Source organism: Lithobates pipiens, unplaced genomic scaffold, assembly GCF_037356315.1.
Source record: "Lithobates pipiens isolate NorthernLeopardFrog02 unplaced genomic scaffold, aLitPip1_a1.2 Scaffold_23, whole genome shotgun sequence".
NCBI classification, from domain to species: Eukaryota; Metazoa; Chordata; class Amphibia; order Anura; family Ranidae; genus Lithobates; species Lithobates pipiens.
This window is the reverse complement of record NW_027507785.1, coordinates 136,910,244-136,934,003: the sequence shown is the minus strand read 5'-3', so window position 1 is coordinate 136,934,003 and position 23,760 is coordinate 136,910,244. Positions and strand designations below refer to the sequence as shown.

The window sequence follows — 23,760 nt, the reverse complement described above, 5'->3', positions numbered from 1 at the left end:
AAAAAATAAAAAACCCAGTGGTGATTAAATACCAGCAAAAGAAAGCTCTATTTGTGTGAAAAAAAGGACAAAAATTTCATATGGGTACAGTGTTGCACGACTGAGTAATTGTCATTCAAAATGTGAGCGCACCGAAAGCTTAAAATTGGTTTGGTTATTAAGGGGGTGCCCAGTGGTCAAGTGGTTAAATAGACTCTGATCACTATTACTACATCAAGGGAATGGTAGTGCCTTCTCCTCCCTAGATTGAGGCTCTGGGAAAAAAGAAGGAAGAATAATATCCTGGTTTAAATGAAAATCTGTCGCCACTTTTGGTAGGAATTCAGGATGAGGACGCAAAACCACCTTATCCTTATGCATGATCAAATCTGGCTCTATACAAGAAAGAGCCGATTGTTCCGATACTATTCTAGCAGAAGAAATGGCAACCAAAAAGATTATCATCTTTCTTGTCAAAAGAACCAAGGGAATTTCCCGTAAAGGCTCAAAAGGCTGACTCTGCAAAACCAATACGACCAAATTTAGATCCCTAGGATTTAGAGGTGCCTTGATAAAATCAGTGTTACCCCCTGTATAAAGCTACACACCAGAGAGTGGGAAGCAAGAGGCCGTTGAAAAAACACCGACAAGGCTGAGATCTGGCCCTTGATAGTACTCAAGGCCAACTTCATTTCTAATCCCATTTGCAGGAAGTCAAGGATCCTTCCTACAACATACTTCCTGGGGTACCAACCCCTGGATCCACACCAAGAAACATATGCCTTCCAGACTCTATAGTAAATGATTCTGGAAGACAGGTTCCTGACATTAACCAAAGTAGACACTACTGAAGGAGATAAACCATGATGCTTTAGAATGTGGGTTTCAATAGCCAAAACGTTCAATTTAGCATCCGTAAGGCAGGATGGAATACCGGACCTTGTGCGAGAAGGTCCAAGGCACTCCTACCGCCATCTTTATGCTCTCGGCAAACCAAGATATTTTGGGCCATGCTGGGGCCACCAGAATCACCTCCTTTCGTTCCTGCTTGATCCTGCGGAAAAGACACGGAAGTAGCAGAACTGGAGGAAATGCACAGATCAGTGAAAACAGCAGAATCTCCAAAATGTTGATAGGCAAGGTTCTTTCTGACTTGGAAGAAGATTCTGTCCAGTGGAAATGTCCCAGGACTGCTCTCCAGCCTAGAAGGTTGGCATCTGTTGTCACCACTTTCCAGGATACTGGCAGAAAAGATTTCCCATTTTGGAGGCTGCTGGATATCAACCACCAATTTAGGCTCTGACGTACGTCGGGAGCCAAGCGTATTGGAAAATCTAAAGCCGGAATCTTTTTGTTCCAGGCCAACAGGGTGACGTTTTGTAGCAGTCTTGAGTGAAACTGCGTGAAAGGGACGGCCTCGAAGGAGGTCACCATTCTCCCTAACAATCTCATGCACAGCCGAATGGAAAGATTTTTCTTTGTTTTGACAAGTTGAAATAGTCCTATAAACGGAACTGATTCTTGTCTGGGGTAAGAATACCTTCTTCTGTATGGTATCTATGGCCAGCCCCGAGTACTGTAATCTCCTTGATGGTTTTAAGGAGGATTTTTCTAGGTTGAGTATCCAAACCATAGATTCCAGGTAGTTTACAGCTGTTATCAGACTCTGGTTTAGACCTGAGACTGAATGATCTATTAGAAGTAGATTGTCTAAATAGGCTAGGACCATTATTAGAGGTCGACGGATATATCGGCCGATATTTGGCATTTTTTAATTAATCGGCATCGGCCGATTGTGCTGATAAAAAAGCTGATTACATGTTCATGCAAAAGACTTCTGTAATAGAAGTCAATGTAAGTTGCCTGAAGACATCAGTGAAGGACTTTCCTCCTCTCTGGGCAGGCTGCCAAGAAAAGATCAAAGTGATACAATGTTTCTTCTTCAATGGGCTGAACTCCATGTGTAGAAGTTTTCAGTTTAACCATTTAAAGACTAAATCTTTTCTGACACTTGTTGCTTACAAGTAAAAATCCAGTATTTTCTGCTAAAAAAATCACTCAGAAGCCCCAAAAATTATATATTTTTTTAGCAGAGACCCTAGGGAATAAAATATTGTTGCAATATTTTATGTGACGCAGTATTTGCGCAGAGGTCTTTCAAACGCAAGTTAGCCTTTTTTTCGTCCAAAAGTTTTGAGTACCTGTTTTTGCGTATTTATTAAATAGTTTTTTTTTTTAAATCTAAATTATACATACAAGTGAACTGATTGGAGGTTTGTTTTGTTTAATAAATGTGTAAGAAATTTTCTGCATCACTTATTAAGGCTGCTTTCACACTGGATCGGGCAGGCGTTGACGGTAAAACACTGCAAGTAATAGCAGCGATTTACCGTCATTTTAGCCATTATTCGGCTGGCTGGTAGCGGGGCAGTGAAGCACTGCTGCAAAATCGCATTGCATGTGCTTAAGCAGTGGTGACCATTCATTTCAATGGGCAGGAGTGGTGGAGGAGGAGCGGTTTTCACCGCTCCAAAGATGCTGCTTGCAGGGGATCTCCTCATTGTGAAAGCACTCGGGCTTTCACACAGACTGCAGGGGAGCCATTTTGAAGGCAATTTACAGGTGCTATTTTTAGCCCAAAATCGCCTGAAAAACACCCCAGTGTGAAAGGTGTCCAACTTAGATTTTATGAGATGAAGGGGGAAAAAAAGGAAAAAATAAATAAAAAAATTGGCCTAACATATCGGCCCCAAAAAAAAATAAAAAAATAAAAAATAAAAAAAATCGGTATCATATATCGGCCATCGGCCGCCACGATTTCTAAATATCGGCATCAACATCGGCCAGAGAAAAACCCATATCGGTCGACCTCTAACCATTATGCCATGAGCCCTTAATCTGGCTAAAGGAGGTGCCAGAATTTTTTAGAACACCTGCGGTGCTGTGGTAGGGCCACAAACTGAAAATGATGATTTTCTATTTCGAAGCGTAGAAATTTCTGGTGAGCGGGAAATATTGGCACATGGAGATATGCATTTTTGATATCGATTGAAGCCAAAAATTCCCCTCCTTGCAGGATGGAAACAACTGATTGGATTGTCTCCATGCGAAAAGGATCGGCTATTTAAATACCGATTCAGCTCTTTGAAATCTAGAATGGGTCTTACCTCGCCGTTTGGTTTTGGAACTTTGAAAAGGTTTGAATAAAAACCTTGTGCCCTGTTCCTCTAAGGGAACCTCTGATATCACCAGCTGGGATAATAGATGATCCAGAGCTAGAAAGAGACTTATTTTTCTCTGGATCCCTGGGAACATTTGATCTTAGAAAACTAGGAGACGGAAATTCTCTGAACTATAGTTTGTAACCTAGAGAAACTGAAGAAGCCACCCATCTGTCTTGACATTGTTCCTGCCAGATCTTTGAAAAGTGCTGGAGCCTTCCCCCCACCTGAGCGAGCGGGGACGCCCCTTGATAAGGAGGCTTTAGCATTCTGCTTTGTGGGCTTTCTGCACCAAGATCTCTTTCGACCCTGGTGCCGCCCTTGGGGTCTTCCCCGCGAAGCTGAAGGTTGAGGCCGTTGAGACTGCCTAGAGGCTCATGACCCTGGCACAGGTGAGGAAGCACGTTTAAAAGGAGAAATGTTTAAACTTCTTCTTTACTGGTAAAAGAGAGCTTTTCCCATTAGAGATCCTTTGCATGTATTTATCCAGATCATCTCCAAATAGCCATTCACCCTAAAAGGGGAAACTGGCCAAGTGTTTTTTACATGGTGCTTCGGCTGACCAATTTTTCAGCCATAGAACTCTGTGAGAATGCACTAGTCCTAGCATAAGCCGTGAGGCTTGAATTATAGAATCTTTCATAGCATCTACTGTGAAACATAGTGCGTCTGATACGCCAGCCCATTGCTGGGACTGCTGATCAGGCAGAATTTTAAGTATCTCCACAAACTGTTCCTTAACCAGTTCCCCACCGCAGGCAAATTGGTGTACAGGTACGTCCATTTGAAATTTGCCTCCCTGCCATGGCATGTGCAGCACCGGCGGTGTGCGCGCTTCCCGGTTCGGAACCCCATGAGTCCGGTTGCTTTTTTTAGCCATGAATGAATAGTAAAAGCATCCCCAGATGGGGGAGGTTTTAGTGATCACAAACCAGAGGTGGGTTTATCAAGAGCCAGGCAGCAAAAAGTTTGAACAAACCAATTTAGTAAGAGAGTGCACAAGCAACCTGTCTTGTGATGCTACTCCCTCTACATTAGGCTCCTCAGAAGAGGATATATCATCTTCCAAATCTCTTGGAAGATCTTCCCGAAACCCTGCCCCTTGCACCTCAATAAAACGGTCCTAAGCACTAGATTGGGATCTGCTACGTTTAGACCCACTATGGAAAGATATCATAGCATCAATCTTCTTTTCCAAATTACAAATTGTAGAAGAGAAAACCTCCTGTGTGATATATACAGGGACTGAAGTGTCCAGCGCAGCTGCAAAAACAGTGTCCCCTGACGGCTTAATCTGACCGGCCGCATCACTCTCAGAGGAGGATGACATTCTTTTAGAAATGGATTTGTGAAACCATCGACCCTTTAGAACCCTTAGAGGAGTTCCTGATCCCTCTTCCACTCATAGCCTGAAGCTCAAAAGCAGAGGCACTACCAAAAAGAATGTACACTGTTATAGTCCAGTGCTATAAGCGGCTATTAATACCTAGCCTGGTAAAGTAATACTGTGTCAAAGGGAAATGTCTGTGTCGCCAAACCTGAAGAAAGCCACCTCCTGCTTATGTGTCCCTCCACAGCCAGCAGCAGCTACACACAGTGCTTTAAAAACTTCCTCCATGTGCGGCCGGCGTCTGACGCCATTAGCCCCGCCCCGCGCTGATTATGGCCCCCCCCCCCAGCTTTCAAAAAAGTATTTTCCCGTACGACCGGCGGATTTTAGGCGCCCTGCAAACAGCTGATATGGCGACGGGGGTGGGGGGAACCACCGTTGAGCGGCCACGCAGTTTGTTTTTGTTTTCTATAAAAAAGATTGCTTTCGGCATACAGTTCCCCCGAAGGGGTTAACTTCAACATGGGCGCAGGAGGAGAGACCAGTCCGCCCTTTCTTACCAGAGGATCTGCCTGCTCTGGATAGAGGAGAAGGAGGAAATTATGGCTTCTGACTCAGCGCTGTTTCCAGCATCAGGAGGTGAGTGTTTAATACAGCTCCCAGTGGTGACACATAGGCATGACAACATTATAATTTTAAGAGAAATTCATAACAAAATTTCCACTTACCTTCCCGCCGCAGGGTTATCTGAGATAAACCCAATCTTCACCCTACACAATGGGCTCTGAAACCTTCAGGAACAGGGGAACCTAGAGGTTACCCACAATCCTGGACCTGCAACAGCACCCTGCCAGTAAAAACCTTATGGTCTTATTGCAAAGAAGTACTGGATCCCAGGGTCCAGCTCTCTAAAAAGAGAAGCATTCGCAAAGCAAAACCTTGTTTCTTCAGACACGAGTTCTGGGTAATATTCTTTAGGCCCATTAACCGCTTCCCGCCCACCCTATATCCGAATGACGGCTATAGAGCAGACGCTCTCGTCCAGGAGGCCGTCCCTGGATGTCCTCGTGTTTACTTCTGCAATGCGCGCCGCCGCAGGCGCGCATCGGGGAAGTTTTGTGTTTGCCGTGTCCCCCGGAGACAGGCAAACACAGATCGCTGTAAACTGCCAATCACAGCAGCCGTTTACAGCACGATCGGCCTATCCAATGAGTGATGATCTCATATGTAAACATATGAGATCATCTCTCAGCGCCGCTCTCCCTCCTCACACAGACAACGTGTGAGAGGGGAGAGATGAACGGCTACAGCGGCCGAAAGTGAAAAAAAAAAGTAAAAAAAGTGCCATCCTCCCCCAGTGCCATCTGTCATCAGTGCCACGTATAAGTGCCACGTATAAGTGCCACGTGTCAGTGCCACGTGCCATCTGTTGTCAGTGCCACGTGCCATCTGTTGTCAGTGCCACGTGCCATCTGTTGTCAGTGCCACGTGCCATCTGTTGTCAGTGCCACGTGCCATCTGTTGTCAGTGTCACGTGTCATCAATGCCACTTATTAGTGCCATCTGTCATCAGTGTCACGCGGCGTTGGTGCCACGTATTAGTGCCATCTGTCATCAGTGCCATGCATTAGTGCCATCTGTCATCAGTGCCACGAATTAGTGCCATCTCATCAGTGCCACGTATTAGTGCCATCTCATCAGTGCCATCTCATCAGTGCCACGTATAAGTGCCACGTGTCATATGTCATCAGTGCCATCTGTCATCAGTGCCACGTATCAGTGCCATCTGTCACCAGTGTCACGTGCCATTGTCCTGGTGCTCCAGGGCATTCAAAAGTGTAATAGGTAGTCAACAAGTTAGATGTGTAATTTATGCTCCTAGAACATGTGACGTGCTCCCTGCATATTGGGCCTCTCTAAGTGGCCAGGCTGTGAAAAAGTCCCACACATGTGGTATTGTAATACTCAGGAGGAGTAGCAGAATTTTTTTGGGGGTGTCATTTGTGGTATACACATGCCATGTGAGAAAAATAACCTATTACAATGACAATTTTGTGGAAAAAAATAAAAAAATCTTAATTTTGCAAAGAATTGTGGGAAACAAAATGACAACATCAAAAAGCTCACCATTCCTCTTACTAAATACCTTGGAATGTCTACTTTCCAAAAAGGGGTCATTTGGGAGGCATTTGTACTTTCCTGGCTTGTTCGGGTCACAAGAAGTGAGATAGGCCACCAGTACATCAGATGTGATCAATTTTGTATGATTCGCACCACAGCTTGTAGACTCTCTAACTTTCACAAAGACCAAATAATATCCACTAATTTGGGTTATTTTTACCAAAGATATGTAGTAGTATAAATTGTGGCCAAAATTTATGAAGAAAAATTTATAATTTGCATAATTTTGTCACAGAAACTAAGAAAAAAAGGACAAAAAATTCATTTGGGTACAGTGTTGCATGACTGAGTAATTGTCATTCAAAGTGTGAGAGCACCGAAAGCTGAAAATTGGTCTGGGCAGGAAGGGTGTTTAAGTGCCCAGTAGGCAAGTGGTTAAAGGACACTCTGAACAGATCCGGTCAGCATGGCTAGCCCCAGCAAGGATTGCCTCCAGTGGAGCTCAGCATAGCACATCTTTACTCGTGACCAACACCTTAGAAACTAGCGAAAAAATTGAGGTGCTCCCGGTAATGGGAGGGGTTATATAGGGAGTGCACTTCTGGTCTTAAGACGTGCCAGTGTCCATCACCTATTGGTGGCCTGTAAACCCACATAGTAACTACTATGGCTCTGTGTCCCCTGATGTATGAAAAGAAACATGTGTGCCTGAGCACTTAAATACTTTGTTGAAGCACCTTTTTGGGTACGAGTCTATTAGCATGGGACATCTTGACTTGGCAATGTTTGCCCACTCTTCTTTACAAAAATACTCCAAATCTGTGACATTGCGAGGGAATCTCCTTTGCACACAACCCTCTTCAGATCACCCCACAGATTTATAGATCGGATTCAGGTCTGGGCCATTCCAAAACTTTAATCTTCTTCTGGTGAAGACTTTCCTTTGTTGATTCAGATGTATGATACGGGTCGTTGTCATGCTGAAAGTTGAAGTTCTTCTTCATGTTAAACTTTCTAGCAGAAGCCTGAAGGTTTTGTGCCAATATGGATTGGCAACTGTTCACAATTCCCTCTACCTTGACTAATGCCCCTGTTCCAGCTGAAGAAAAACAGCCTCAAAGCATTATGCTGCGACCACAATGCTTCACTGTGGGTATAGTGTTCATTTGGTGATGTTCAGTGCTGTTTTTGCACTAAACATTTATCTTTTGGAATTATGGCCAAAAAATTCAACCTTGGTTATATCAGACCAGAACACATTTTCCCACATGCTTTTGGGAGACTTCAGATGAGTTTTTGCAAAATGTAGCTGGGCTTGGATGTTTTTCTTCGTAAGAAAAGGCTTCCATCTTGTCACTCTACCCCATAGTCCAGACAAATGAAGAATATGGTTGATTGTTGTCACATGTACAACACAGCCAGTACTTGCCAGATATTCCTGCAGCTGCTTTAAAGTTGCTGTAGGCTAAAATAGGAGTAAGGGGAAGATCGTGCTTCCTCTAGGAGAATGGGATCTTTAATGGAGACATCCACGTCTGTTACCAAGGTAAAAACACCCAGATAATAAAATTAGTTTAAGAAAGTATTACATTTCTTATAGCATAAAAAAAAAAAAAAAAAAAAAATCACAATCATCTTTATATATAATCCACAGGTGATGCTTGATACAAGAAAGAACAAGATGCTTGAGTATGCAGAAGGCCTGACCTGTTTTTCGCAGATTCCTACTTCTTCAAAGGCACCACATGCATCTATAATTTCATCCAATTTTAGACTAGAGATGCCTACAGGGACAGTCGCAGCATTGTACCATGCTCGAGAGTCGGCCACAGAGGCCAGCCAGCTACAGCAGCTTCCCAGTGGAAGCCAGATCCACTGGGGTTAGATAGTGGGGGTATTGGACCGCGTAATTAACAGGATATCAGATAGTTCCGATAATCTGTCCAACAACGTTGATCCCCTTCATTTTCAAAAGTCCCGGTGGATGTAGTGTAGAATTATCCACCATGCACTATGCTGGGTAACAACCTAAGGCATGTGATGGCTGTTGCTGTAGGCCTCTTGGCAGCCTCCCAGACCAGTTTTCTTTTTGTCTTTTCATCAATTTTGGAGGGACGTCCAGTTCTTGGTGATGTCACTGTTGTGCCATATTTTCTCCACTTGAGGACTGTCTTCACTGTGTGCCTTTTTCCACCTTGAGCTGGGCCCCCCATCTTTGGAAGACCACGTACCGTATGTAGTCTAGCGGTTAATGCCTACCTCCCAACACCTTTCTATCCACCTGATTGTATGAGACTCGGGTTCCCCAGCGACTGAAAATTTTTGTCTGGAACCACATATTAACCTCCGAGCGGGCCCTATTGACTTTTGCATTGCAATGTCTGCTACCTACTTTTGTTGATCTTCCATCTGTTTGTTTGTTGAATCACCCTCCCATTTTATCCGGAGATATGACGACAGCAATTACTTCACCGATTTTGGCTCTCCATACATGAACCTTGCTTCACGTCCCTACTCCCCATCCCTACCCCCTATTTGTCTTATTTTGTTTGTTTTACATTAATGGTATGTCTTGGACCGCTGTGCTTGGAACACACTTGTTCTTTCAGGCCAAACTAAATGCTATTATTCTAGCTCCATGATTTATTGTTGCCTGTAACCCCTCTGGCTCACAGGTCATGCTCTGCCCTCTAACATTCCCCCATCTCCCCTTTTTGCCTGCTCTCCCCCATTTCCTCTGTTTGTTGCTACCATACTCAGGATGTCCACATCAAGGGCTCTGCTCACTCAATTCCTCATTATTGCTCAGATATTCCTAACTAGGTGGTTACCTGTGAGCCCCACTTTATATTTTATGATGTCTGGTCAGGGGTGGTTGCTTCAGGCTCTCATCCCCCAGGCCTTGGGCTGGTGGGATCGGTCCCTGAGGTGTGCCCTGTCATTTGGCATCCTTGACCTTTGAGTTCTAGTTTCTGTTCATGCTAGTTTAATTCCTGTTAAGTGTTGGGGCCTCAAGGGTTTGCCACTCTGCCCCCATTTCGTTAAAATACCTGTCCATTTTGTGTATTACGGATTTTTATGAGGTTGTTTCACAGGTACACAGTATGCCAACATGAGTATTACCTCTACTTCCCATTGGACCTCCACTACCTGTCCAACTTCCGTTTCTCCGCCTAACCATCCACCCTTTTTTTTCCCCTTTTCCTCCTTTCCCACTCTACAACCCCCTACTAGGTTAGTCTGTTTTTTAAACAACAGTTGCCGTCATGTGTCTGTCACATTCCACGTTTAGGATATGGTTCACTCTGCGAGCAACTGGTATACACAGATTGTTTCCTCCTTTGTTTCCTTATCTTTCTAATCTCTTCTGTATTTCCTTTCCCCTCCCACTGCCCTAGGTCCGTCAGGTTGGGCCCCCCTTCCATCAGGCAGCCCGCTTTATCCCACACACCCTGGGCAATGGCTCCTACCACCCTTGCTTTTTTTTTTCTCCTCTATCATGGCTAATGCTCCCTTAAAGATCTATTTGCAGAATATACATGGGTTCAACTCCCCTGTCAATTAGTCAAAGGTATTGCATCATCTTAAGACAAGCCATGTCGATATACTGTAGCCTGTCTGCAGGAGACCAGTTTCTCCTCGGTCCCTCACTATCCCACCTTTTATCTGGTTTCGGCCCCTGAGAATCATAGGGTGCTGATCGCCTTCCACCACAACTTGGTTTTTACATGCACTAAAGAGATCGCCGAACCCAGTTATCTTATCCTCGTGGGCTCCCTTAACAGCCATGAGGCCACTTTGGCGAGCTACCACACCCCCAACTGTTACCAGGATATATTTTTCTCCCATCTCCCTTAAGTAAATAATCAACATAGTAAGGGAGTTCTGCTCTTTCTGGGGGAATCTAACGTCCTAGATTCCACAGTTGACCATCAATGCGTCCAGTTGAGAGGCGTGGTCCCGTCTCATGACTCTTTCTTGAAAGCGTGCATGCACACACGCTTCTTCAGTCTCATGGGTTGGTCGATACCTTAAGGGAACTCCACCCTCCAGATAGATAGAGACTTCATGCTTTACTCTCACTCAAACAGCTTCTGTAGGAGAAACCATTTTTGTCCCACTTTGCGCTCTCACTCAAGACAAAATTCTTATCCTGGCTTCCCGTGGTCACATCAGGACTCTATGGAGCTCTCAGTCATATTCATGGAATAAATCATCCCTCTTACCGCTGGTGACTCAGAGTCCTTTCTCTCCTCACAAGACACTTGTCTTGGGATCCAATCCCAAATAAAGACTTTTTTTTCAGAGAATGTGGGGTCCGTGACCTCCGCAATCTCTCTAAGGGAGGCGCACAAGTTCACTCTCCAAGGCCAACAAATACAATTGGCCTCAGTCCAGAAGCGAGCAATAGAGTGGAGGATACAGTATCTTTACACTCAACTGGCTGCAGCAGAGGACACATGAAAATCCAGGCCCTCTGCCTCCACCAGGAGGGCCTGGCACTCTTTAGCCACTGAGCTAGACCTTCTTGCCACCGAAAGAGCAAAGAAAGCTGGGGAAGATTCTAGGTACTCATATGAATAAATATTTACAGGGACCAGGTCGGCTTCATCCCCGGCCATCAACCAGTGGACAATGTCCGTAGGGTGACCCATTTAAAACTTTGCTCCAACACCAAAAGATCCCCAGGCCTCCTTCTTTCCCTTGATATCTATAAAGCGTTTGACTCGCTATCCTGGAATTACCTGCGTTACATTTTGGTGGGGTTTTGGGTAATCCATCCTCCAGTGGATCTCAGATCTTTAATCCTCCCCTTCTGCTAGTGTATCCTATGCTGGCCAGCTGTCTGCTCCTTTCTCGATCAAGGGACCAGGCAGGGATGTTCCCTATCACCAACTTTATTCATTCTGGCTCTTGAAACCCTGGCCAGTGCTCTTAGTGACGTTTTCAACATTTCCGGTACTCATTATGCAGGTATACACCACAAAGTTAGCCTCTCCATCGACAACGCCCTCCTGACCAACCCTCTGGCAACTCTGCCAAACTTTTAAAGCAGAGATATGTAATTAGCAGACATCCAGCTGTTGCAGAACTACAAGTCCCATGAGGCATAGCAAGATTCTGACAGCCACAAGCATGACACCCAGAGGCAGAAGCATGATGGGACTTGTAGTTTTGCAACAGCTGGAGGTCCGCTAATGGCATATCCCTGCTTTAGAGCCTTCTTTCAGCCCTCTCAGGTCTCCAGATCAATCCTCACAAGACCACCACTCTGAATTTTACCTTGCCATCCTCCACCATGTCCCAGCTATGAACCTTCTTCCCGTAACATCGGAATTCCTCCTCTCTGGACTATCTAGGTATCAAACTGACTCATTCCTACTCATCACTCTTCACCACCAATTACTATAGCTTATTAGGATCGTTAACATCCTTAATGCAATTATGGTGGTGTGCCTCCTTATCTTAGGCCGCATTCATGCTGTCAAGATGACTATCCTCCCCAAAGTTTTAGACTATTTCCTTACCCTCCCAGTCCACGTTTCCTCCTTTCTATGCCTACATCAGCGCACAATCCTATCCTTTACCTAGTCTTACCAATGTCCCAGTGTTTCACGTCCCACCCTGTATAGACAGATTACGGGGAGGTCTTGCAGTCCCTAATTTAGCGAAATACTACCAGGCCGCTCAGATTTCTCAACTGACTTCACTCCACGCAACGTTGCATGTCCCCTTGTGGGTGCTCCTTGAACTCCTGAACTGTGCCCCAAGGGTGACCAAGAAAATGGGAAAGTGATATTTGCAAACTAGAGCACCTGAAACATGGGCTCCGTTTGTTGGCTCTTGGGCCTAGGCCACATATGTGGACCTTCGGGTCGTACCCCTAGGCCACTTAGTGGACATTTAGTATTCACAAAAAAGTTAGCTGACCAGATTTTATTTCTGCCCATGCCTTTATGATGTCTGATGTGCTGTACCAATGCATGGGTGAACAGTTGTTATGCTCACTCCTTCTCCTGCCTTCAGAGTGCACCTATAGCAAGCCGCTTGCCATTGGGGTACTTCTGCAGGCTCGATCCCTAGCCGCAGCGTGTGCTTCTGTTGACACACATAGTGCGCCTTGGCTCGGGCCCCTGTGCTGTCTTCACAAGCTGTGATTGACAGCAGCAGGTGTCAATGGCTCTCACTGCTGCATCTGAGTCCTGCGAGGAGGGAGAGAATGAGTAGTGCTGCTGCTCTCAGGTACAGAGCTAAATCGAGATCAGGTAAGTAAACAGGAGGGGCTAGAGGGAAGCTGGTCACAGCAGGTTTTTTACATTAATGTATAAAATGCATTAAAGCAGTAGTAAACACCGCTGGGACATTTGTACCTACAGGCAAGCTTATAATAAAGCTTACCTGTAAGTACAAGGAATATCTTCTAAACGTGCACCGTTTAGGAAATACTCTGTGTGACAGACCTAGCCGGGACAGAGGCTGTTTGAGGGGACAGAATGCAAGCCTCTTGCCTTGCGATTATGGGTCCCGGCATTTGGGGGAACGGTGCTCTTTGTGAGCTGTATGCCTGGGGACCCCTGAGGTGGTCCACCTGTCTGTTGTGTAAATGAGTCTAGTCTGGCTTGTAAGAGTATCCCACACATTAATTAACCCTGTATTTATGTTTATGGTAATGTGTACTGAATAGCCAATCAGTGAGCTAGGAGACAAAGTCTTACCCTGAAAAGTCCCATCTCTTAGACAACTAGTCTGGGTCAATGATTAGATAATTAGCTCATGCTAATTAGGTTAGGTTTTAGTCTTCTATTGTATTATAAATACTTGTCATTTTGGTTCTAATAAATCAGCCCATGTTGAGCAGCTAAGCAAGTGTCGTCTTGTTTTGTGCTTGTGAGCGGTTGGAATATGATATCTATATTCAGACTTAGGAAGAGGTATACTGACGGAAGCACTCAATCGGAGTGAGGGGGGACGTTCCGTCACACTCTGTTTCTTCAGCCAGTGACATCACCGGCACGTGCACTCTAAAGAGACGACATACTCATGCTGTCCCTTCAGAGCTCTGCGTCGCACCCGTGATTCCTGCACACATGAGCAAAAGCGATGCCATTGTGGTTCTGCCATTGAAACGGCCAGAGCCTGCGAATCTAGAAGGAAGACTGGGTGAAGGTGGAAGCCCTGTCAGTCTCGAAAGCATGCAGCTGGAGGGCTTCCTTTTAAATCAAGTATTTTATAATGTGCTAGTATGCGATGCATACTAGCACATTAAGATATTATGTTGCAGGAAGATTTTATTTTTTTGGAAGTTAACTAACGCCTTAAAGTAAAAAGAAAACAAAAGAAAACAAAACAAACACTACTGTGTTTAGAATCACTTTCTTCTTCAGCCCAGGACTACATGTCCCATGAGGCATTGAATCACAACCTCTCAGGCACTTACATGTATGGACTGTGTACTGAGTTATTTGTGTGCTGCACTGAATTCCCTGATATGTAAACAATAATGCATTCTGTATGCAGGGCAACTAATCGGCTGACCAACTAATCGATTAAGAATATAGTTGACAGCTATTTTTATAATCAATTATGTTGATTAGTGGTTTCAGCCCTACAAAAAAAACAAACAATCTGAACACCAAGTGGCAAAACACTTCCTCTGCTAGAGAGCTTAAATAGTAGCAAGCATTACAAGAAGTAAAAATGAAAAACCCAGTGGTGATTTAATACCACCAAAAGACAGCGTTATTTGTGTGAATAAAATTATAAAAATATATGGGTACAGTGTTGCATGACTGAGTAATTAACATTCAAAGTGTGACAGCACTGAAAGCTGAAAATTGGCATGGGCCTTTCACCTGCCTAAAATGTGCACTGATCGTGTAATTTCATGGTATCATTTGCTGGCCTGTACACACAGCCTATAGTAGAATCATCACATTCCTGTCAGCAACTTTCATGTGTGGTCATACATGAGGCATGACAGTGCACAGGTTAATGCAGGATCTCTGTCTGTAAGAAATGACACTTGCTGTGAAGAAACCACATATTCCACAATCCATGGGTCTCTCAGTCTAGCTCTTTTGGCGATACTTTTCCTGGGGGTCACAGCTGTCGGTTGACATCATACAGCCAGTCCAGGCTCTGCAGAGATCTTGACAATAATGTCAGGATTCAGCCAGATCCCTGACTGTCAGCTTGCTCAGCCTCTCAACATGCTGCTGAGGGCCTGAGCCAGCTGCTCTCGACCCTCCACAGCCCGGTGCTCTAGCAAGCACCGAAGGAGATGAGCACAGAGCCAGTGACTGTGCTCTGAGTGGAACTGGGCAATCAAAAATAACTAATCTCTGTTTCCTGGTGCACTCTGAGCACAGATCAGCAGTCTTTGATCACTCTGTTCTTGGTGTAAGAGCTGGTGGGGGGACAGCTGCAGCATCAGATCAATGCTGCAGCCATCTAGGTGAGTAAGAATGTTTTCTTCTTTTCCCACTATGAAGATCAGCAAAAAAAATCCAGAAAAAAAAAGGTCACAATACCCTAAACAGGCCTTCCTCCTAGGATAAAACTGAAGTTTAGCCACCAGGTGTTGCTGGCCTCTCGAGTTGCTTGTTTGCTGCACTATCCAGCAATATCCTGTAGGGGGCTACCCATACATATAATGAATAAAGCTGTGTTCATCAATGAAAGATAGAAAAATTGACTTAAGACCCATTACCTTATAGTCATAATGTTTCACTCAAAAAAGTGAACATAGTTACCTTGAGATCAGACTTATTTTCCAAAGCCTTAGCAATAGCTTTAGCCGCTTCCACACCTACTGTGTTGCCCTCCAGACGTAATGCCTGCAGCCCCTCATACTCCTTAATTTCCTGAATCACATCTTCAGCTGTAAAAAATAAAATAGGAAGAATAAAGAAGTTAAATACAGCACAAAAAGACTATACCCAAATTTAAAACAAGCAAGAATTGTAAATGGAACCTCCAGTTAAGGCAAAACTAAACTGTACCTAAGCACCACAAACTGAAAATGCTCTTTAAATTCCCTTATAATAAAATATTAAAAGCAAAATCACCACCTAGCATGTCTTGTCAGACCTTGAGAAGGAGCGGATGATTTATATAGAATTTAGAGGGGGGGTCGTCTTTGGGAATAATGGCTTTATCTTGTCTAGAGAATCCATCTGCCCTATGCATAAGGCAGTGCTTAGTCGAGAAAGTCCATACTCCCCTCCTTGGAGACTCAGGAGATACATTACATAATTTTGCCAGAAAACAGGAAGCAATTGAATAAATGTAAAATAAAACCCAAAAGTTTAAAACAAGTAAATAAACCTTCTGATGATCAATTTACTAATGCCAGCGGAATAAGGATTAAAGCGGTTGTAGGTAGAAGATTTTTTTTTTTTTTATCTTAAAGTAGATGTAAACCCTCATATATCCCCAGTGAACTGAAGACTCACATGCTACACAGAGATGAAAAATATCTCCCTACCTAAGTTTTACATGTATATCTGCTGTCTTTCCCATTCTATATTCTTTAGAAAGTGAAAATTGTGTTAGGATTTTTACTTCCTCATTCTGCCCTATCAGTGTAGTGTTGGATTACACTGGGAGACAGCTGATTGGAGGAAAGGCACACACCCCCCTCCATATAGGCAGAGACTTTCAGAGCTGTGCTCTGAAAAGACCAGCGCTGTGCTAATCTATTTAGAGCAACCTCCCACAACACAAACTTCAGTCTGCTTTATTCTCCTGCATCGGAGGAGAACGTGTCAGAATTTATCATGCTGATAACAGAGCTAGGAACAGAAGAAACACACAGGACTCTGTGCTTTGGAGAGAGACAATAAAAAAAACAACTACAAATCTATGTACCCAGCTCAAATTTCATGAATCTTGTTTAGATCCACTTGAATGCATTCTATATGCATTAGGATAAAAGGCCTTCCAGGACTCTCCCTCATTGGCTAGGACCACAGCACGGTGCCACTGGCTCCTGCTGCTGTCAAAGTCAGTGAGCCAATGAGGAGAGAAAGGGGATGGGGACGGGCAGCGGCTCCCTGTCTGAATGGACACAGGGTGTAGCGGCTCAGGTGCCCGCAGAGGATCGGCTCGGGTGCCCCATAGCAAGCTGCTTGCTGTGGGGGATCTCAACAGGAGGGAGGGACCAAAGAAGAGAAGGATCTTGGCTGCTCTATGCAAAACCACTGCACAGAGCAGGTAAGTATAAAGGTTTTTTTTTTCCCATTAAAAAACAAAAGGACTTTAGTATCACTTTAACCACTTCAGCCCTGGAAAATTTGGCTGCTCAAAGACCAGAGTATTTTTTCCCACAAATGGAGCTTTCTTTTGATGGTATTCTGGTATTATCCTGGCATTATATGCACAACATTAAAAGCTTATGTCACACATCATCCACTCTTCTTGCCACCTTAAGACAAAGCCCTTTCTGACACTTTGTTTACATGAATTTTTCTTTTTCTGTTTGAAAATTACTTTGAAACCGCAAACATTTTTTTTAAAGCAAAAGGCCCTACAGATGAAAATGGTGGGTGTTGCAATTTTTTTCACACACTATTTGCACAGCGATCTTTCAAATGCAATAAAATTATATATATATATATATATATATATATATATATATATATATATACACACACACACACACACACATACATACATACATACATACACACACACACGCACACACACACGCACACACACACGCACACACACAGGATTTTTGTACTCACCGTAAAATCCTTTTCTCTGGAGTTGACTGACTGACACAGCTCGTTTATTCTTGACCATTGGGTTGTTACGCCACCTTCAGGAGAGGACTAGGCAGAACATGTTAACATGTACAAAAAAAACAGAACTTTCTAGTTCCGCCCAAGGGGCGGTCCCTTCAGTAACAACCCCCAAGCCTGCTTCCTGCAGCCTCAGAATGTCAACAAGCAGTATAACATACACCAATAGGAGGGGAGGGTGCTGTGCCAGTCAGTGAACTCCAGAGAAAAGGATTTTACGGTGAGTATAAAAATCCTATTTTCTCTTACGTTCACTGAACGACAGCACCTTTATTCTTGACCATTGGGACATCCCCAAGCAGTATCATAACAGCATAAAAGAACTTCACCCACAATCAGAAGTGCTCCCTAACAGGGGAGACAACCACCTTATCCAACCGCATCAGAACTTGCGGTAACAATGCAACAGTGCATTATACTCAAAAGGTAACTATTTTCTTTAAATAGAAAAAAGAAGAAGTGGAGAATTGCAACATTGCACAGCCGCCCGCAAAAACTTTGCGGCCAAAGCAGGCATCAGGCAATGCGCTATTCATCCACTCTGTAGAATTTGGTAAAAATGTGAACGGACAACAAATTGCCGCCTACACACCAGAGCGACTGACACTCGAGGTCGGAAGCCCAAGAGGCCCCAATTGCCCTGGTGGAATGGGGCGTGACAGGAAAGGGGGGCACCTGCCCCTTCAAGGCATAGGCCTGTACCACATCTGTCTGATCCACCTGGAAATGGTGGTCGACAAGAGCACCATACCTCTTTTTCGGACCCACTACCAAAACGAACAGAGAATCTAACTCCCGAAAGGGAGCCATGGCAGACAAATTTATCTTTATAGCCTGACCACGTGCAGGGAATAAAGGGCCACCTCTTAGGATGTGTTGGTTTAGGACACAGAGATGGTAACACAAAATCTTCATTGATGTGGAACGCCGAAACCACCTTCGGCAGAAAAGGTTGCGGACGCAACACCACCTGATCCTTATGGGTAACCATATAGGACAACTTGCAAGATAAGGCCACCAGTTCCAAAACCCTCCTGGCCAATGTAATGGCCTCTAGAATGACCTTTTTCTGAGAATGAGAACATCAGAGGAATTCCCTTGTTGACTCTAACAGCTGTTTCTGAAGCGCCGATAACAGCAGGTTCAGATCCCAGGAGGGCAACGGTGGGCACAATGGAGGAACTACAAGCCCCTGAACAAAAGTGCTCACTAGAGAGTGAGACGCTAGGGGTCGCTGAAAAAAAAAAAGACAGCCAGGGCTGATATTGGTCCTTTAATGGCACTTGAAGCCAACTTCTGGTCTACTCCTTGCTGTGGAAATCGCAGGATCCTGGAAACTGAATAGGTGCACAGATGCCATCCTTCTCCTTACACAGAAATGTATGCCTTCCAGGCATGATGATATATCTTCCAAGAAGAAAATTTCCGGGCTCCCAACATAGTTGAGATCACCAAATCCGATAGACCTCGGTACCTTAGCATCTGGCTCTCAACAGCCATGTCGTTAAAACCAGTAATTGTAAAACAAGATGGAGAATCGGACCTTTACACATAAGGTCCTCTCACAAGAGCAGTCGCCAGGAAGCCTTCGCAACCAGGCGCACTAGGTCAGCGGGTCAGGGATGCCGAGGTCAATCCTGCACATTAGTATTACTGGAACCCCCTCGGCCTCCACTCTGCGGAGCAGACGTGGTAGTAGCTTTAGCGGAGGAAAGACATAGATCAGTTGGTACTGATCCCATGAAACCACCAGCGCGATTGACGCGTCTGACCAAGGATCTCTTATCCTGGATACGAATCTTGGCCCCTTCCAATTGAGACGGGAGGCCAGGAGATCCATGTCTGGTGCGCCCCACCGCAGGCACAGTAGCCTGAACATCTCTGGATGCAACGCCCATTCCCCTAGGCCCAGCATCTGGCAACTTAGGTAGTCTGCCTGCCAGTTTTCAACTCCCGGGATGTAAATGGCCGACAAGGCCGGTACCTGTTACTTTGTCCACTGAAGGATGCAAGTGACCTCCCGTGCTGCAGCGGAGCTACTTGTTCCTCCTTGATGGTTGACATATGCCACCGCTGTGGTGTTGTCTGACCTGATCCTGATCGGACGCCCTCGTAGTCTCGACTATGTGGAGAGGCAAAGCCTGATCACTCAGAGTTTGAGCACATTGATCGGCAACTTGGGTTCCACACCTGACCAGAGACCCTGGGCCGACTGTACTACCAGTGCTCCACCCCAGCCAGTCAGGCTGGCGTCTGTTGTGATCACAGTCCAATGCAGAGGTAGGAACGACTTCCAGGACCGAAGTGCCAGGGACCTCAGCCACCATGCAGGGAGTCCCTGACTGACTGGCTCACATGAATGGGCCAATCCAGGGATAACGGAGATATGTCCCATTTTGTCAATATCTCCTTCTGCAAGACTCTGGTGTGAAACTGGGCGTACGGTATCGACTCGAGGGAGGCCACCATGAGGCCCAGAACTCGCATGCAAAAACGTAGCGACTACCACCTGCGGTTCAGCAATAGAAATAGAGGGCCCTTGCCTGTGGCGTGGCTCCTTAGTCTTCCTGGCCTGTGGGAGCAAGGTTCTCTTCCCACCAGTGACATTCTTAATAATGTCATCCAACAAGGCTCCAAAGAGCTGCTCACCAAGGAAGGGTAGATCCGTCAAGGCTTGTTTAGATGCCTGGTCCAACGACCAGCATGTCAGCCACATTAGGTGCTTCAGCACCACTGACACTGAAACCCTGGATAGCAGAGGAAGTGTATCCAGAGCCGCGTCCCAAGCATACTCAAGACCGTGCACTAACTGGTCTGCTAGTTCCACGCAGAGTGGGAGTAGCCTGCTGCTTCTCCAATTCGCGGTGCAAAAGTTTGCCCATTCAGTGTCTGCGACACGAGTGCTGTGGTCAGTACTGGTCGTATTGCTGACCCCCAAACCCTAAACAAGGAACGGGCCACTGCCTCAGGGTCCTTAACCACAGGAGCCCCCTCTTACCGGGATCGTGGTTAACTTATCTAACCTGGATCCTGGGGGTCCACAACCGGAGGAGCCGACCATTATTGCAGAAAGCTCTCCACAAGGTGGTAATGCACCGCCATGCTTTTTGGGACTGAAAGGGTCCGTTGCGGTCGCCCCCATTCCTGTATATGAACTTATTGAAATAAGTCAGATATGGAAACACCTTAGGTGTACGGGCTGGCTTACAGGACCCAAAAGGGACCACTACTGCAACAGGACCTGCTGTATCCTGATCTTCAGGGTATCATGCACAGCTGTGACTCATCCTCACTGTCTGATCGGTCCTGGTCAGCGTCATCTGAAACGACAGAATAGGGGCCACCAGTCTCAGCGGGGTCCAAGTCTGCGTCGGAGCTCTCCCCGGAGGACGGGAGGGGGGGGGGGCAGGGGCCGCTTTCTACCACCTTGCGCACACGGCCTCCACCCTGGCAACGAACGTTTTCAGGACTGCCGACAAGGCATCCAAAGGCACTGCATTGTTAGCAGGCAAGCCAGTTGCAATTGCAGGGAATTAGGGGGAAAAAACATCAGTTTCTGAAGCTATGCTGACCCACCCTGTTTGCCACCCTTGGGGACTTAGGACAGGTGTAAGTCCCACCCTCCTAGCTGCTGCAGGCTGAGGGGCCCCCACTGCAGGACTCACCACCCTGACGAGTTCTGCCTGTGTCCTGCGTCAGCTCAGGTGTCTGTGAAACCACGCTGTTCTGAGCCTCAGGGACCAGCGCTGGTTAAAAAAAAAACGAGCTGGGCTACAAAAAATGTCCACCGAGCGTCCAGTATAAAGGACATAATCACAAGGAAAATGGCCGCCAAACTACAGTAAAATGGTTCCTGACCATGCTTCTCCCTGAGTCTGACCAAACAACTGTACACAGAGAGAGAGAAAGTGAAAAAAGGGAAAATGGTGGCAGAACAGCGCTATGGCGCTCAGCATGTGCGGACCTCCAGACACCTAGCGGGGGCACAACAGACACCCAGGGGCACAGCCACCTAGCACAGCCCCCCACCCAAAGTGAGAGCCCCCCAGGGGACCCCTATCTATATGGCATACACACCGCTCAGCAGCCCATGCAGCATCTCCCACGGGGGGGGTGAGAGATAGGGACAGGAAGAGAAGAGGGACCCCCGATTCGACCTCCCAGGGAATGCCCAGCTGCTCAGCCCCACAAGGCAGGGAGAGCTGTACTTAACAGTCCTAAAGAGCTGGGAGACATTCCATTACAGACCCACTCTCCGATCAGTACGGGTTGGCTAACTGCCATGGCACACATGACGCAGACATCATAATTACAAAGTTACCTAGTTAGTAAGGTTGAATAAAGACACCAGTCCATCTAGTAACCTGAGTGAGTGTCTACAATTGTCCCTACCCCTGTACATTGCACACTCACATCAGTCCCTACCCTTAATGAGCCCACAATCCAAGGTCCCCATTCATATACTAGGGCCAATTTTGGACAGAAGCCAATTAACCTACCTGCATGTCTTTGGAGTGTTGGAGAAAACCGGAGTACCTGGAGGAAACCCATGCAGGCACAGGGAGAACATGCAAACTCCAGGCAGGTAGTGTCGTGGTTGGGATTCGAACCAGCGACCCCTTTTACTGCTAGGCGAGAGTGCTGACCATGACACCACTGTGCCACCCAACATCAGTAGCCCAGTTATATGTGTGCCCCAGAGCATTGCGCTCACCAGCTGCCCCTGGAGCCTGGAGGTGCATGTCGTGGCCGACCCAGTGCGTAGCTATGGTCTGCACACGCTCGCTGGCCAGGCTGGGGAGACTACAAGGATAAGGGTATCCAGCCTGTCACCCAGCCGGCTGTTGATAGCAGATCACAGGATCTTAATCTTGTGCAAAAACACAACTTCTGCAAAAAAAAAATAATCCCTGGACTGAAGGGTTCCTAGGTCCATCTCCTTGACTAGGCAGAAAAAAACTGAGGCTGCAGGAAGCAGGCTGGGTGGTTGTTACTTAAGGAATCGCCCCTTGGGCGGAACTAGAAAGTGTTTTTTGTACATGTTAATATGTTCTGCCTAGTCCTTTCCTGAAGGTGGCGTGACAACTCAATGGTCAAGAATAAAGGAGCTGTGTCAGTCAGTGAACATAAGAGAAAAATACTTTTAATTTCAATGCACTAAAACACACTATATTGCCCAAATGTTTGATGAAATAAAGACAATCTTATGCCAAATATGGATAACAAACACGACATGCTTTAAAATTGTGCCCAGACGTGTAGCAGCGACAAACTACATGCATTTTTAAAATCCTTTAAAATCCTTCACAGGTTACCACTTCAGATTTACAGAGGATGTCTATGGCTTAAATTACTACCCTCGATCTGACCTTCATGGTGATACCTCACATGCATGGTGCAATTGCGGTTTACATATGACACCAGACCGATGCTTGCGTTCGCCTTTGCGTGTGAGCATGGGGTGACGGGAGTTTTTTTTTTGTTTTTTTGCTTTTTTCTTTCATTTTTAAACGGTTCCTTTCATTTTTTTTAATTGTTATCTCAGGGAATGTAAATATCCCCTATGATAGCAATAGGTAGTGACAGGTACTCTTTTTTTTATTTTTATTTTTTTTAATTGCAGTCTATTAGACACTAGATCTCTCCTCTGACCTCAAAGCATCTGACCACACCAATATTGGTGTGATAAAATGCTTTCCCAATGGTGCCATTTATATCCAGCGAAACCTAAGTCATGAAACGCTTGTAGCTTCCGGTTTCTTAGGCCATAGGGACGGTTGGAGCCATTAGAGCCCGAGAAATCCATGTTAGACGGTGGGAGAGTGTTCCCTCCCACTGCTTGTAAAAGAAATCTAGAGGCTAATTAGCTGCAAGGATTGTTTTTACATGAAAGCTGACCGCAGGCTGAAAAGAATGTTACCAAGATGATTCCTAAACCTGCAGGCATCATTCTGGTATGACCAGTCAAACTCCAGCAACAAACCAGTACGTTGCTGGTCCTTATTGGGCAAATATTGTAATGTTCTTTTTTCATGCAACCTGTGGGCTGAACGCAAAAAAAGATCAGCGGGTATGTACTGCTCTTCATCCACCCACTTCTAATGATGGGCATACATGCACCATTTTTTTTTTGTTTTGTTTTTTTTACTGTGGTGGTGAAATCACCTCCTACAGCACTGGAGTCGGTGATTTACGTATCTCATGGAGCACTGTTCAATCAATCATCCGAAAATGGAAAGAGTATTGCAACTGCAAACCTAGACATGGCCGTCCACCTAAACGGACAGGCTGGACAAAAAGCAAT

The 23,760-nt window shown here is 45.6% G+C and overlaps 1 protein-coding gene across 5 annotated transcripts in view; it reads right to left on the bottom strand.

The window, feature by feature from the left end:
* RANGAP1 (Ran GTPase activating protein 1) overlaps positions 1–23,760 on the bottom strand; it is a 289,117-nt gene that overhangs the window by 170,055 nt on the left and 95,302 nt on the right. For all 5 annotated transcript variants that reach the window (XM_077452418.1, XM_077452420.1, XM_077452421.1 and 2 more), the window contains one exon: positions 15,405–15,532. In XM_077452418.1, coding sequence (XP_077308544.1) covers positions 15,405–15,532 — 128 coding nt within the window. The remainder of the gene's footprint in view (positions 1–15,404; positions 15,533–23,760) is intronic.